The 18,172-nt window shown below is 35.2% G+C and overlaps 1 protein-coding gene across 2 annotated transcripts; it reads left to right on the top strand.

Annotated features, from left to right (window-relative positions):
• The first annotated feature begins 516 nt into the window (after positions 1–516).
• On the top strand, positions 517–5,125 carry LOC132037328 (uncharacterized). 2 transcript variants are annotated; one of them, XM_059427826.1, is made up of 3 exons: positions 517–799; positions 1,936–2,825; positions 3,574–3,911. In XM_059427826.1, the coding sequence occupies exons 2-3, from the start codon at positions 1,999–2,001 to the stop codon at positions 3,704–3,706; spliced, it is 960 nt and encodes a 319-aa protein (XP_059283809.1). In that variant the 5' UTR covers positions 517–799; positions 1,936–1,998; the 3' UTR covers positions 3,707–3,911. The 2 variants fall into 2 exon arrangements, with proteins under 2 accessions (XP_059283809.1, XP_059283808.1); XM_059427825.1 differs by lacking the exon at positions 3,574–3,911 and adding an exon at positions 3,922–5,125 and having other exon boundaries at positions 520–799.
• Positions 5,126–18,172: the final 13,047 nt, after the last annotated feature.

The following is an 18,172-nucleotide window of genomic DNA, read 5'->3' on the forward strand; positions in this document are numbered from 1 at the left end:
GAGTATCTCACAAAAGATGATAGGTCCCTATAAAAAATATACTTTTTAAAAAAGAATTATACAAATACGTTTTTTTTAAAATATTTTTTTATTTCTTTAAAAAAATCAATTTTTTTAATTTTTAAATAATAATTTAAAAAAAAATCCACTTGGCATGCTGACTGGCTGCCCAGGCATGTCAGCTAATTCAGCCGGGCAGCCAATCAGCATCCGTTAAGGGTCGGGGGGTATTTTTACAAAGTTTGATAACGGTAGGGGTAAGGATGAAAAGTTTAAAGTATTAGGAGTAAATTTGTCCCTTAGTTCAAAGTACAGGGTAAATTTGACCCTTTTCCCATTAAATTAATAAGATTTGTATCGTTTAACTTCATTCAAAAATTAAAATAGAAATGATTTTCGGATTTTACAACTGACACAAAATCTAAATAGTAACCTCAACAGGGGCATGTAAACAGTAAATAGCAATGGCGCCAATGATTGGTTACAAAGCCAGACATTACCGAAATTGCCGCTTAGCCCTTCTTTTTTATGCAAAAAATTTTAGTCTAAAAATAAAATCCCTAAAAAAATTATTTTCCTTTTTTATCCTTTTTCTACCTAAATCTATTTTTGTTTTCCATTTTGATTCCTCTTGTTAAAATTATAAACTTTTCTTTTTTATTCAAGTTGTTGATTTTCAATCTCTAGCTTTTTATTTGCAGAAATACCACTTCTATACTGGTAATTTACATGCAAACATGAAACAGCTTTAGTTATTAAGATTCTAATGAAGGTGCTACAGATATCTTAAAAGATCTAGGTACTTTCAATTGCTCTAATTTTTATTTCAGATTTTGAACAATTATACTTTCTTTTTTCTTGTAAAGCCTATTTGAGTATGAATATTTGCCCAAATAAAACCTGTGAAATTGCATGCAATTATATTATGTTGTTTCCCTGTCTCTCATATACACATTTGATTTGGAGGTGAGCAGAACTTTTTTTTTTATGAGACCAATGAACAAGAAGAATTGGGCTCTTTTTTTTTGTTGTTATAACCTTGGTGTCCAAGCCAGATTATGCACAAAGAATTACGCCTTCAATACATTGCTTAATTGCTAACGTCATGATGGTTTATGTTACGTATAATTTCAGTTTAAAAGATTTATGAACGCTAGTTCGGTTTTGCAAATTCAGGGTTTGAAAATAAATTTGTTGCATGTTTCTCTTTAATACATTAATGTTTTTCCATTTGCCCATAATGTTAAAAATCACCTTCTCATTTCCATTTTGGTGAAACAAAATTGGTGATATCATGGGGCTTAGTATGGAACCGACACAACAAACGAGTGGCCTGGCAGCCAATGAATTAGGTGAAAACCCTTCGAGCAGGGTTCAAATCGAGACGAGTGATTTCTTCTCATCTGCATTAGCCTTGGTGGTTTATTGGTCTTAATGTTACACAGTTGGATTTTTCACTTCATCCTAAGCGCTTAAGATAAAAGCATGTAACAAAAAGAACTGGAAAATATAATTGGTTATAAGAAGCAATACCTGATTCCTTAATCCCAAACTTCTTTCCTGAAGAGTATGTTCTGAGCTCATAATATCTGAAATCTCTCTGTATTTTTAACATATCCATCTTAGTATAATGTGATAGCTTAATTAGTGTATAGTTGTAATAATAAAAAGACATATGCTCTGAAAAGGTTCCAACCTTTTGAAAATATGCTCTATAAATAAGAACATTGTTGATACTTCAAAATTAGAGAAAGAGAATTAGATTAGACAAAACTATATCAGTTACTTTTAGATAACTCTAGAAATTGATTTGCTTTTTAATTCCCGAAGATTGTTGTCTGCTATCCACAAGCCTTTTCTGTCTTGATATATTTTCTTTTTCCTTCTTTCTCTAACAAGTAGTACATGTTTTGTTGAATCGTCCTCGTTCTGCAGGAGAAAGATTTGCTTGACTTGCCAATAGCATAGAAGAATTATGTTAATCAACGGGAATTAAGAATGGAGAATGTGAAGCCTGTAAGGCAGCATCCTGGTTCTCATGTATCAGCTTCTTCTTCATCCGATTCTTCTCTCGAACTAAGTACTCATCCAAAGGAATCTCTCGAACAAGATGCTTCTCTGTCTCCTAGTCCAGCTGCCTCGTCTTTTCCGGATGTTTCTTCTCAGGCAGCTCAATGGAGCATGATGAGTAATTCTCCGCGTGCTGAAACAGGAAATAGTCCGTTATTTCCCGATCCTTTTCCTCAGAATCTTGAGCCAATGAAATCCCCTCCGTCACATACTATGATAGATCATCCTCCAGGTTATGATCCTAATCGTATTCCAAAATCCATTTTTTCAAGCAAGCCTACCGGAGCGGAATGGAGTACTGCATCAAACGAGTCATTGTTTAGCATTCAGATGGGAGCCAATAGCTTCTCTACAGATTATTCTTACTTGGTACCTAAATCAGGAGAACTTAACAATCCATATTATGCATCTGAAGTTAAATCCAATGACAGTAAGAACTTATCTTCCCCCCTTCCCCCTCTCATCGAAGTAAGCAGAGATAACGAGGGAAAAAATGCAACAGCTTCGGAAGGTACCGGTATACAAGAGAAGAATGTCGAGAACCCCAAAGTGGTCTCGGAGGAAAAAACTGTGAATAATATCAAAGAAAAGACAACTAATGTCATTGAAGAGCCCGCTGCTACCACCTCCAACAGACCTGATGATAAAGTTGTTCCTCCAACTGAGGCGACTCGTATATCTTCACCTGTTCATACTTCTTCACCTTGCCACTCCGAGGCGAGTGGAAATAGCAGCAGTTCCTTTGCTTTCCCAGTGTAAGCTCTCCTTTCAGGATTACACATAAATTTGTTTGGATACATTAACAACTTTGTCCTACAAAAGTATGAGAATATTTGTCAAAATAACATCTGGGATAAAAGGTTAAAGCATCAACTTATTTTATCACGTAAAAGGGACGCATATGACATCAAGAAACATAGAACTTTCAGTTATTCTCTGTTTTACAATTCAGATGTGCAAAAAAGTGAACTGCAGCTTTTCTGCTTACCTTTTGAATCTGCTGTTGTTTCTCTTATTCAACTGTATGCGCTAAATCACTAATTTTCCTCTCATCAAGGTCGCACCACGCACTATTTTTTTTTCTTTTTTTGCGAGACATTTCGATACCAAGTTGCGGTCTAACGTTATCCATTTTATCAATTTTGTGCATTGCTTGTTAAAGATAAATATAAGATTTATCCTTCTGAGGATCTAAAGCCGTCCTACTTTCAGTGAATAACTTTAGACTACATGATTCATAGGTTTTTGGTATTTTATCTGTAGGTATCACTCCTCTTAGAGAACGCTAAGTATATTTTAAATTTATGTATTAGAAAGAGTAATTGTTATCTTAACTAGCTTTGCTAATTAGACATTGGTAAGTCTGGACAATAGCAGAGTTTCAGACAACACTTTTTAGCTTTAATTAATATCTGACTAACACTTTTGTCCTTTGTTCTCCAAATTATTTTATCAGTTTTAGAATTCTGCCTTGTGATGTTTTAAAAATGTTTCATTTGACAGATTGGGTTCAGCATGTTTGTTGGCTTTTGATGTAGTGACCCTCCTAATGTTTGTTAACAATTCGAGAAATATGTACATTAGCTCCAAGCATCTCTCCAAGAAAGTTCAAAAATCTTCTGAGAAATGGATTTAACCTTTTATTCGTTTTTGGATCTAGACTTAGTCATTTTAGTGATCTCCTAAATGAGAATAACTTCTCTTCTTGCAATGTTTATCATTCTTTACTCTCTCTCTCTCTCTCTCTCTCCTTGCTAGAAAACATTTCTTTTGTGAAATCTGGTCGCCAGAAGTCTATCCCATGCATGAAATACGTTTGAACTCTACATGATTAGTTTTTCTTCATTCCAGACTAGTAAATGATGGTGCGAAAAGCAAATCGCTGAAAGGTGCCTCCGAGAAAGTAGAGAAACCTCAACCACAACCTCAATCTCAACCTCAACGAGAGTTCCAACCTGAAAATCCACCACAACAAAAGCAATCGGAATCACAGCCTAAAGCAGCAGAGAAAAGTTGGTGTTCATGTTTCAGTTGTTGGCCTCGCTGTTGTTGATATATGTTTCTCTGTCCTTTATACATTGACAAGAATGACTAAATCATTTGCACTTCACCAATCACACTTCTTGAGGAGAACTGGAAATTAGGACTGGTCTTCATGGTTAATCTTGAATTTTCTTTCGGCATGTGAGAGCAATCGGTTTGGAATCAAATCAGGAGAGGTCAGTCTAACAAAATGGTATATAGTCTTGATGAAGAAGCTTTGCTGATAATATAGAGGTGTCTGAAGATCCTTTATATTGTAAATGTTGACCGGTTGATCTTCTTAAAGTCTTAACATTGCCCTCTCAAGAATTGTGTGGTGAACATGTTGCAATGGTCTTAATTAGTCACCTTGAACTGATCTTGGCTAAGGAGTTGTTGTTTTTCAGCTATGAGAAAATTGTACAACTTTGTAAGGGAGGAGATTCTTTTTCTAGGATGAATCTTTATTTGCAGATTCTAATGGCCAACCCCTAGCGCAGGCCAGGTCCAGCAGTATCCGGCACCAAGTCCAACCCAAACATGCCCGATTGGATGGCATGGCGTTCCATTATGGGATGGCATGATGTTCCATCACAGACGCCTTTTGACACTGTCAAGACCAGATCAACCCTCAATGGTCATTTGGCCTGAGATATCAGTAACAAACTCCCTAAAATCCAAGGACATGGCTCTGCCCAACTCTCTGCCATCGCCTCCATTTTGGTCGGGTCATTTGGGCATGTCAATCCACTGTATAAGGGGGATCCTTCAGCATGCAGATTGAGGGACACTAGAAATTTGCTTACTTGAATCTCTCTGAGTCTCTCGTTGTTATAAGTTCTCTTTGCTGTAAAACACATTGCTGAACCTATTTAGTTTTTATCTTTTATTGGCCGCTTTAACACACCACTGTAACTCTCCTAGCTCGGAGATGCACTACTGTAATAAGAACTTGTTGCCGCTTTCTTTTTAATCTGTTGTCCATCATTCCTTACATTACTTCTTTTCTTACATTTTAACGCTATCAGTGCTTATACAGTCAGACCTCTGTCCATCATCTCTTACATTACTTCTTTTCTTACATTTTAACGCTATCAGTGCTTACACAGTCAGACCTCTCAATAACAGTCATCCTCTATAACAACATCTTACTATAACTGCCATGTTTTCTATGGAACCGATCTTTCATGTTATGTTATATTATATGTTCTCTATAATAGCATTTCGCTATAGCAGCCAAAAAGTATCGGGACAAACAATCTTTGCTATAGAGAGGTTTTGACTATACATCTAACTATGCAACTCGGCAACAGTTTAGGTTGCCTCATTCATCGTCATATATTTCGTTCAGCTGAATACATCTTTCCAGTGGAATTTTAAGGTCATGGCTGGCAGCAAATTATGGGGAATTGGGGATGAGCCAGAATATAATGTAGATACAACATCTGAAGTGTCAGGTAAGGAAAACTTCCATCTGCTGGAGAATTAATATTAAGTGCGTTAGCGAGATTTGTGATGACTTCTTTTCTCACTGCACATAATAAAAATGGATTTAAGATCTATACCATAACCATGTAACGAATTTTTACTCTGCCAGTGAAATTTACCTATTGTAGCAGGTTACATGTCTTATTTTCAGGTAACTAGTTTCACTTATTATGGGACAGTTATTTGTAGTTATCTTTTTGGTGAACTGATAGTGTAGAAATTCTTTCAGATCGACCGTATATAGAATGAAAATTTGGACTATCATTTTCCCTTGACTGATTGACCCTTTTTAAGTGCTAAACACTGACATTTCCATCTGTTTTGTCAACAACAGGTTGCATATTCCTTTCTTCAGCTGGCTCTACAGTCTATATACAGAGGCGGAGCCAGAACTTGAAGCTTATGAATTATGGATTTAAATGCTTTTAAGTTACTGGGTTCTAAAATAATAACTAATACATGTTTAATGAACTTTTTAATATAAAATAGAGAGCTTGAACTAAAGCTACTATGTTTGGTCAAACCCACAGCCGACGCTTTAGCTCTGCGGCAGGCACAAGCGGATCTAGGACTGATTCTGTGAGGAAATGGTTTTAAAAATCAGTAAAAAAGAAATTGAATGGAAAAGGGATAATACCACTTTCAAAAAAGAGTCGCCTTTGTAAAATAATTGGTTTGTTTTTATGTTGGAGTAATTACAGGGTTGGTCGTCTGGTCTATGAAGTATATGCACATAATGTGAAATGGAACAAAAGGTCATGCAGCTTTAATTTATTTAACTTTTTGACAAGTTGGCTTTGTTTTGATTTATTGGTTAATTTCTTATTGGACTAACCATATTGCTGCTCTATACTTTGTAAAGGATGTTTCTTAGATAGTTCACGTGAATGGTAACCCCACTCTCTTAATTGCACATTGTTTTAAAATGATATTGACGTTCTTCCCTTTGCGTTACTGGAAGCCATTAATACTCTCTCATGTATTACTTAGTATCTGTCTAATTCATCTTGTCGCATGTGAGGGGCAACAATGTGAAAATATTTTCAAACTTAGAAATTCTATCTAGCTATTCTGATATAATGTCAAAGTGTGTGAATTGCATTATTTTTAATAAGATTTATGACACTTCTAACCTAAAATATATCTCTCTTATTGGAAAATATTAGGAATGGAAGTAATAACTGGAGGTACAGTACAACTTAATAACACACAAGATGCGACAAGTAATAATGAAAGATAAGATATATTTTTGAATCTGAAAATTGGTTCAGGGCCTGTTTTAGAAGGCATTGTCCACCGAAGATTTTCGTTGTTGTCCAAGCGCAAATAACACAGTGAAGTCTTACTTACAAGATACTATACAAGACATCAGTAGGAAATCTTCTATATGCAATCAAGTAGATTTAAGAGTGAATCAATGTAATGGACTTCCAAGAAGAGTGACAAGATGAATGGAAACTCAAGATGAAATATTCTACTAGGAAGGATATAGGTACTTATAAAAATTGAATCATAATGCTATAGATCTTTTCGTGAATACTGAATAGATGTGTCCTACAAAAAATGAGTACATCTCCTCGATTAATAAACATTGTCTCCTATAAGAAAATTGGACCAAATAAATTTTGAATCACCCAATAATCCAGACTATGTGTGTCAATATATATTCATGGTTCTTAGCTAGTTATCAACGTTCTTGAATAGTTTCCATTTAGAGAAACTTCCCTTAATTTGTTCAACAGAGAAAAAAGATTCAAACCCTAATTAGTCTACTGAAGTCAAGTCTTCTTTGCTAACGCCTACCACCAAGATAGTCTAAATAATACTACTCCATATTTGACCCATTTCTTTTTCTTCTTCTTTCTTTTTTGATTTATTAATTATTACTATTCCTGTCCTCTTTCCATTTTTCTTTTCCCTCTCATAAGGGTCACCAAAAGTTATTTCATCATCTTTTTTATCACATCCACTTAGACTCGTCACAATTTGACTCTGGCTCTATAGGTTGGATCATAAACATGACCAAAATAATAATTTATCTTATTTTTCTTTTCCCCTATTTTGTCTCTTATGGATAGACACTTACAAAATTCTGACAAAGAAAGAAAACTAAAATATACAAACGTTATTATTTTTATTTGCTGACGTAAGAACTGCGAATGTTGATGTCAGATTGACGTGTTAGGCATGGCCTTAATTTTAGGAATTAACTATGACGACATGACACCCAGAAAAAGAGGGAAATAGGACAAAAATATTTTAAATGTAATGAACTTTTACTAGTTTGTCGGGTTAGTTAAAAGAATGCTAATGCATAGAGAACCAATTTTGCAATCCTTATTTAAAGCATGACTTAAGTTTATAAACTTTGTAAGTCTAACAATTCTAGACTCAACTTCAAATATACCCACTGAAGTTGCAAATTTTACGTCCGAAGTTGTTCCTAAGTTTGGCATATTATTTGTGCAAGCGAACCTCAAATATTAGAATTTAGATATACGACTGATTGGCTTGCCATAATCAAACTTTAGACATACACTAATGAAGTTCGAACTACCTATCTAAAGTTTTAGACATGTATATCTAAAATAGTTTATCATAAATTTGAACTAGACGGCTTCATCCTTACCGATGTTTTCAAGTTTTCTAACAACACCCATATAATTTGAGCTCATTATTCAAATTCGAAAATTTAATAACCCCTTCTTCAAACTTGCAATTATAGTGATTTTCAAATGGTTCTTTAACTTTCTTTGCTCAAATAGTGTTCGAAACATGATCTTAGCTCCAAATAGTAACAACACCGAAGAAAAAGAACTATGCAGCAAATTACCAATAACGTTTGAACTCAAAAAGTTAGCGATAAATCGTGTATGACTTAATATGGTCTGACAAGGGTATAATAAAATAATCCTTCATCCGAAAAAAAATCACTATATTATTAAGCACAATGGATGGAAATTTGATTCAATTTTTTCATGTGGGGCCTGCTAATTTTGGGGTATGGGTCATGTATATAATATAACCAATAAATACATTAATGCAAGGAAGAAGTAGAACAGTAAGGAGAAGGAGAAGGAGAAGAAGAAGTGGAGGCAAGATAATTTTTTGTCCGAAGTTTGTCAATATTTACTCTCAGTCAAATAACTTTAAAGGTAAACATAACTTAAATAGTAGGGTGGAAATTGACTATCGGGTGCCGTTTCTACATTTACAAACATGGAAATAAATAATGACTTACTACTACTTATTGAACAATTTCTTTTCATAGCAACGTATATAACTAATGAATACATGACCAAACTAATAAATAATTTTAGTTTTTGTTAGTTTATAGAGAGTGCATTTTCATAAATCATGTAAGAAAGCCATGGATCCAAAAGAAATGCTGTAAACTCGCACATACATACAACCTTAGCTTATTCTATTTTATTAAGATGTGGGATTAAATTTGATGTTTTGTCCAAGAGAGAATAAACGAATAACGAAATAGCTATCTATTTAATTTACTAATAAAACATAATCAATTTTTTATATATATTTCTTGGATTGCACAAGCACAAGGTCAACAAATAGCTTAAATACAATTGATTTAGAAAGAGTATCGTGTGAAGCAAAAGTCAAAAATCAGTCATAAATAGAACTCTAGTCTCTACTCAAACCGTTATTCACGTAAGCCATCACATTGACAAGTTCTCTAAATATATAAAATTCATGTTTATATAATAATTGGTCCTCAATATTATAGCCTATCCAATTATTTAGATGACATTCAATTATTGTTGAACTCTTTTCAGATCGCTCTCATGCCTTTTATTTCATAACTGCTTTTTGTTTGATTGGTTTTGCTAAATCATTATCTTTTGGTGTATGTATTGATATTTAATATTTTTTCCTAGAATCAGAAAAACAAATATTATTAAAAAACTAAAATAGTAGGCCGTGTGCCACCTTTACCATATGAGTAGATAATCCACGTGGGTCACCTGCCATATCAGAATATAAAAAAGGAGCTATATGAGCCAATCAAATTAGGACTGCACGAGAATGAGGTACCACCAGAAATTTGAGAATTTTTAAACTAATAAATACGAATCATAATCTGTCCACAAAATTAATTGTGATGAATAAATATCTTAAGAAAGAATAAATTATATATATATTGTACTCATTTTATTTGTACCAATTTGACGACCATTCTAAATTCATATCAGATAGGTAAAGGGAAAATGACATAGGATACCTACTTAAGACTCTTTATTACAAAATATATAGATAGTTTTCCTTATTTACAAAACATAAAGATATTTTACGAAACACGATGGATTTTCATATATTTTCATTTTTTTCAGAAAATAATTTTTTTTAAAATATATTTTTTTAAATTAAAATGATTTTTAAAAAAATTAAAACTTTTTTTAAAAAATAATTTTTTTGCTCAAAGGCTTAAAAAATTACCTCAAATTTTTGGGTATGAAATGTGTATGTGTGAGCGAAATTTTTAATATAGTTTTCATACACAAAATTGTGAGTGAAAACTTTAAGCCTTGAATATTGTATGAAAGTTGTTACAATATTGTTATAGTTGTATTAATTTTCCAAAAACCTAATATGAACTTTATATACGAAAAATGTAAATGAAATTCTAAGTCTTGAGCTACATAAATTTTTGAGCTTAATGTTTAAGCCTTGATCGAGATATACACATTGCATACCTTTTTCATACACAAAATTTGAGCGACAGATGTTACACATTGCATATGTTTTTCATAGATAAAGTGGTAACTTGAGACAAAAAGATTCATGTGATATAGAGCCCGTTTGGATTGGCTTATAAGTTGCTTATAAGCTATTTTCAACTTTTTTGAGTGTTTGGCTGGCCAGCTTATAAGCCATTTTGTGCTAAAATAAGCTCAAAAAAATAATTGAGCCCGTTTGGCTTAGCTTATCTAAAACAGTTTATAAGTTGAAAACAGCTTATAAGCAAAAAAAAAAAAAAAAAAAATTGGGCTACTCCAACTTTTTTTTTTTTTTTTTTTGGCTTATAAACTGCTTTTTTTAAGTCCATCCAAACAGGCTCATAGTCTTATATCGTCAAGCTTGTAACAGTAATGAAAACGTATAGAGAACTTCGATTCGTTGTTGACGAACACAAAACATGAGAGGAACAAAGATTACTCCTAAATAATTAACCAATTAAGTGAAAGAAATCAGTTTACTTACTCTTCTTTCCTCCAATTGTAAAGGAGTCTCGCATTCTTGACTAGACATATTAAGAAGATTATACTAATTAATAGTAAATCATCCTTTATCTAGAAAGCTTGATCATCTACATATGATAAATGAAGTTGCACTAAGAAAGATAAAATGGGTTTTACAAAATATTTGAAATGGCCACGAGAATGTTTCACTTTTTTTCAAAAAATTATTTTAATTTATTTGGAAATCAACATTTGGTCGTGAAAACCTTGTTTTCACTTTTTTCACTTTCAATACATTCAAACAATCAAATATTCTTTACAAAAACTATAACCAAACACAACTCTATCTTCAACTCCAACTTCAACATTCCAAATAAAGTGAAAAATATTGGGTTTTCTTGGCCAAACGCCTAATAAGTAATCACCAAACTCCTCGGGATAAGTAAAAGAAATTCATAATTCAATTTGAAGAAAGAGGATTACACCTTGTTATTGCCTAGGTAAATAGTTACTCACATACGATATCTACATTGAACTTTATCAATTTATTACTATGATTAAATAAATTAATACTATGAAAATAGAGAGAAATTTATGTACACGCGCATATAATATGTCACGACCTAAATTGGAGGGTCATGACGGGCACTTATCCGTACTAGTCAAGTACCACCTGACATACATCTGACATGAATATGAACATAGGTGGGCTGATAGGGCCATCATGTGACTCACAATATCTCATAGGGAACATGCATATATCAACTGCTCTGAAAGACTCATCTGTATGAAAATACTGAACATGCTATATGAGCTGGTAAGGCTATCATAATCGACCGTGATGACAAATGCAATTTCAAGTATGGACACCATCTGACTGTACATAACTGTCTACAAGCCTCTACTGGAAACATAACATAACGTGGCCGGGACAGGGCCCCGCCATACCCATAAACATATGCATGTACATATCTATATATACATAAGACCATGCTGACTCCTGGCATCTCCAGAACAAATGGAGTGCATCAAATACATCCGCTGAGCTGACATCCTAATAAATGGATCACCAACTCCGTATCTCGTGGACCGCACACACGAAACGCAGCCCCCCTCCCCCCCCCCCCCCCCCGAGCAATAGGGGAGTCAGTACGGATAATGTACCGAGTATATAAGGCATAAGAGTAACATATACATAAGAATCATGAAGGGGATCTGAACTCATAAGCTAAACTGATTGTCTGAATACATCTGTATAACTCTGCTCAACTGAAGATGCCTCTGAGGGTGTATGATATGCATAGGTCATAATGTAGCTTATAGTGTTGTGGAACGTATAGCCCAATCTATATATCATCTAATAGTCTTTGAGGAACGTACAGCCCGATCTATATATATAATAGTGGCGAGGAACGTACAGCCCGATCCATATATCATATAATAGTGGCGAGAAACGTACGACCCGATTCATATATTATCATCATCACTGTGCACCAGCTGATCAGGTGGTAATGCGTATATAACGCCTATCCCTTTCCCCATACCTCATATACATATAATATACGCGTATATAACGCCTTCTGGTCAAGGATCAATATACATACGTATAATGAATGCAATGCAATGTACAAATACCATGAACAACTAGAACCCTCGGAGTGATATAAGGTCGTACTACCTCCGATAGACATCTTTTGAGCTAACATCATCAATATGAGAAATCTCATGACCCATGAACAGAAGGAACAATCATAACCGGGGTATAGGAACATCAAAGACTGAAGTACTCCTAGTGCTTCTAAGAGTAGAGTAATATGAAAGCTTGTTTACTCGCTTGTTGATTCATATCATAAGATCATGCCAAAAAGAAAGAAATGATAGCCTTAAAATACCTTGGAGGCTACTTAATGTCCGATGCTTACTTCCCGAGCTTGTAACACTACAACCAGGATAACACGAATTATAATTAGGCCATATACATCTTTTACTACCCATTTCTAGTACGTATGAAACTTAACGAAATTCGGGCAGCATTTCCCCTATAATTCTTACTACAATCCAACTCCCAAATGGTGCACAACATACAAAACATCATCAACAACAACAGTAACAATATACAGCAACATAAATAAGTAGAAATCTCTTTAAAACTCCAATCGAAACAGCCTTTAAGGCAGCCACATCAACAAACTAGTTTAGGTCCTTTATATCATGATTTTCCTTTACTTTAAACTAAGGATTTCCTTCACAAACAACTTATGTCGATACTTTCATATCAAAATATAATCAAATTCATGCAAAAACATCTCCCAAAACAGCCCCTAATCTTAATTTGACTCAATTAACTCATCGCTTCCATAGTTATATTTCCTTCACTTTAAATCACTAAAAATCTTGATAATCAACTTAATAGAAAAGATAAGAATAGTATACATACCTTAAAGGGGCTGAAATTCCAAGAACCAAACTCCAAATCCAACTCCTAAGCTGAACAACTTCAATAAAACCCTAAAAACAACTTTCTCTTCACTAGCTCAGATTTTCAGGGCTCGGATCTTACTTGGATGATCAAGAAAGGTTAGGAGAGGATTGGGGAGTATTAGGGAGAGTTTAGGGTCTGTTGGTGTGAGTTAAAATGAGAAAAATCACTAACTAGATGCATAGATATAGCAGCTGCACTGCCTGAAAATTGACGGGTTGTCGATGTGCATCGACGGATCGTCGACACTTTGACGGCCCATATCTCCCACTTCGATGTGCAAATGCAGATTTGCTAGTTGCATTGGAAAGTAAACTCGTTGAACTTATGAATGCTTAGGTTATGGATTCCGTAACTCCTCATATTCTAGGAGATATGCCTCTCTAAAGTTGACCCAAAATTTATGTCCGGAATTCTGCCAAATTTTTCCAAAGTTTCAACAAACTTAATTTCTTCGATTTGCTTAACATCCAACCTTCCCGATACTTACTAAACATGATACCAACCTCTCATGTATGAAGAATGAGCATATATAATTCCTTATGACCTTGACGACAACCTTGCCTTTTAAATCTTTGTCAACTAACTCACGACGAAACTTTTCGGATAAAAGTACGGGGCATAACATAATATATCTTTTGATTTAATGTAAGGTACAATTAAATTAATTCTGGTGTATGTCTAATGTATATTTAGTGTGTATTTGGTGTATGTTACTGTATATCCTATATATTATACCATACATATTAATAACATACACACAACTAGTACAAAACGACGACATATATATAGGTCTTTATATCATTGTATATGGTGTGTATGTACATGTTTGTCTTGTGTATGCCAGTGTATATCAATGTATATCATGCATATGTCAAATGCATACATTGCATATGCATCACATAAGATGACAATACAAGTGTACGTGGGGAGAAGATATTAAGGAAGCTATAGGAGAGCACTCCGACCAAAAATATTTTAGTGAAAATAAGAAAACATACAAAGTTGGCAGATGAGATAGGTACAACGAAGGGAAAAAACTATGAGAGAGAAGCTCCGAAGATCTTTCGGCAGAGTAGCGACAGTAGTCGAACGCTGCTTGGTGGGATGGGAACGTCAACAACAATGGCTTGTGTGAAAGAGAACACAAAAATTCCTATTTTATTGATTTGTTTAAGGGTGATACGATCCCGAGGGGCACACATGAGTCAAATCGAGCATATGACGTATGGATGAATGCTTGGTCGTGTGGAGCGAAGATAAGATGGTGGGACACGATGGTGGCTAGCTATGCAAGAGGCTATTTTCGTAATTCAAGCCATTATCCCTAAAGAAGACTACCAAAAAAGGCCCTTACTTCATTAAGGGTATTTTTGTAATAGTTAGTCTAGTCTTCTTTAGCCTAGTTGTCACGACCCAACCCCGTAGGCCGTGACTAGTGCCCGAGTTGGGCACCCAAACACATTCGTCAAACCCGAATCACACACAGCTAGCTTATGCACATATGAATATCAAACGCTGCTTCAAACACATCTCAAACTCAAACACATATATATACTTATATCGAAAGCCGATGTATCGTCCGATGGCGCACTGGCCCAAAACATATAATATACAAACCCATCTGTATCGGATAGGCACATAACCCACATATACGTCTACAGGCCTCTAAACAAACCAACAGAATCATATGACGGGACAGGGCCCCGCCGTACCCCTAAACACACACACATATATGCAACGAACGAGTATATACCAAGATATAGGCTCCGGATAAAAGGAGCACTCCAACACAAACAGATAGGTCTCCTAAACCGGCGGGTCGCCAAGTCGTCCGTACTTGCGGCATGAAACGCGGCCCCGAAGAAAGGGGGTCGCACGAAATATGTACCGAGTATGCAAAGCGTAAAATACGATAAATAATCGAGTCACACTCGAAAAGAAGTACCGAGAGTAAATACATTTCCAAAATGCCAAACGTTTATTTTCAAAATAGAAAGCATGCAAAAGGGCACGACGTAAAATATGGTCGCCCGCGTCGATGGCGCCATAACACAAGATAACACCGTAAGGTTTCAAATCTCCGTACAACCCCGAACGCAACACATCATCACAACACATCATAAGCCATATCACAAAGATAACTCCATAAACGGAACCGGCCCTACGGCGAGGTCTCGGGAACCGTAACACAGCATAACTCCGGAATACATCATAGTGCGCACGACAACATAACCGGCCCGGGAACCGGCGAACGATGTACCAACAAAACGCACGAGCAGAGTCGTGAGTAACCATATGCATAAAATCGTTATCATAAGTTCAAAAAGTAAGTAAAATGACCATACTTGGGAATCGGGAAAATCGTCATACCAAACTCTCTCAAACATCATCAGAAAAGTACAAAGGAAGGTCGCGGGACCCACGGACGAGTGTCGACCCGAGCCGGGCCCGCCTATGAAAAACATACTCATCACACGCTATACAACCTCCCACAACGATATCGAGGCAATCCGAGCCCTTAGTCGAAAGTTACGGCAGTTCGTAGTTTCAACATCGTTTAAGAATAAAACTCTTTTGAAAACCCAATTTTTATGCAACTTTAAAAATCAATTTTTTCCAAAAACATTAAAGCCAATATTTTCTCACATCAACATACGATTACCAAGAGACAAACACAAACCCCGGACATGCTCGGATTATGAGAATAGAATTCCCTCGAGGCTCGTGTCGTAGCCTATACACAACTAAGACATGCCAAAAGAAAGAAGAGTTAAGCTTTACATACCTCGCTCGCACACAACGCTAATCCAAATCAAATCTATATCTCGAATTCTCCAAGATCTACATAACATCAATAAATACCAACGTCAACCAAGCATTTAGAAGCTAATTTCCAAACTAACACATAATTTCGTAGGAATTTGGGCAAAGACTTCCTTTATAAATGGACCAACCCCGAGAATTCAACTCGGCCAAATTCAACAACACAACAACACCAACAATCATTCCAACAATATTCATAATCAATTCAAACACATTCGAACATTAGTAATCCTTCTCCACACATTCCAACAATATTCCAATTATGCTTACTACAACTTCATACTTACAAACCAACATGTAATCAAACTAACGCATATTCAATTATCAATCCAAAACCATTCAAACAACATTCAAGAACTCTTTAAATAATTCATACAATATTTCCAACAACCCAACAAATACTCCATTCCACCCGAAATTGTCCCTTAACCCGAGAACACATCCATAACACATTCCTCGTTTCCAAACCATGATTTACTTCAACAATCCATACTCTAACCATGTCATTTCCATAAACATAAAAATCACACTACATACACAAAATCTTCCAAATCAGCCCATAACATTTACAATACCAACTTGAATCATTAAACTCTTATTTCTAACATAAAACCCACATAACAACACCAACCAAAACTCTAAGAAATTTGATTCATTTCTTGGCACACATGAAGGCCATATTCGGCCAACACCAACCCTACACACATAAGGATAATTTCATTCTTTTCTTCACATTACAACAATCAAAACATGCAAACTAAAATTAATTCATTGCTTCCAACACAACATACACACACACGGCTAAACCCTATATACACGGCCAAACTTCAAATACCAAATTTCCATGAATTTCATCCATATCAACATACAACAACACACATAAACCTTCCATAACTCATAAAACAAGATTAGAATTTACCTTTCTTCACAACTCCTCAACTTGTCCAAAGTTGGCCAAGAATGAAAACGAACAATCCAACGCTTGAAACAACAACTCCACGTTATCAAGCACCCTCCAATTAGTAGATTTGCTTAGGAGAAATAATTTTGGAATGGCTTAACCTTGGTCTTGAAATTTTTCTCCTTGGCCGAATGGTTATGGGTTTTGTTCTCCAATGTTCTTGATTTTTCTAATGTCTTGAGATGATGATAAAATGAGTCCTTATTCATCTTTTATTTCAAATAATGGCCAACACGTGGCCATGGCCCACTCCTAAGGTGGCGGCCACATGGCCTATTTTATTTCCTCAATTTCTTTCAATAATTGGCCAACTTCCACATATTCCATCTTTGGTCCCAAAGTTTCTTTGATGTTTCCATACCAATAACATCATACACACTTAGGTCCTACGACAAAATCGAAGGTCTAACGTCTCGACTTCATATCCCGGAAAGGTCTTACCCTAACTTATCATAGTTAACCCGAATCGTCCCGACGTTCCAAATACGGGATATAACACTAGTAGTATAAATACTCTACTTAGTAAATTTTATTACTTAGATTGGACGAATTATGATTTGAGAATACTATTTGGAATGCGAGTTTGTTTAGCTAGGTAGTTATAGAGTTAATGATAGTTATAGTTCATCCTAGGTGGATTCCTTTGTTGGCTATGAACCATTTTCTATTGATTTCATGAAGAGTTGTTCCTTTGAGGATATCAATTGAATTTCTCCTGCCTTGATTTCAAATAGTATAGATTCTGTTAGGTTGAATTCAATTGGGTGGGTTTGGATTTCATTGTTACACCCCGTATTCTCGTGCGTTGAGATGTATCATATGTTAGTCACATAAGCTCAAAGGACAGGATTATGTTTGAAGTTATAAGTGTTTATGTTATGTTCAACAAGTGATGAGTAAGTGCCGCGAAGGTTGAAGGTTAAACGAATCGGAAAGAAATAAAATAAGTTTCGCTGAGTTTGGGATGTTGAATAACTTATACAGGCCGTATGGAGTTTTGGACATATCCAAGTATGCAAATAAAGAGATCGGTGTATAAAAGTTTTAGGTCTCGAAATAATTTCGCGAATGAACAAAAAGGGATTTGATCGCCACAATGCTATAGATGCTAAGTTTGATGCCGAC

The sequence above is a fragment of the Lycium ferocissimum genome, chromosome 11 (assembly GCF_029784015.1).
Source record: "Lycium ferocissimum isolate CSIRO_LF1 chromosome 11, AGI_CSIRO_Lferr_CH_V1, whole genome shotgun sequence".
Classification (NCBI taxonomy): Eukaryota; Viridiplantae; Streptophyta; class Magnoliopsida; order Solanales; family Solanaceae; genus Lycium; species Lycium ferocissimum.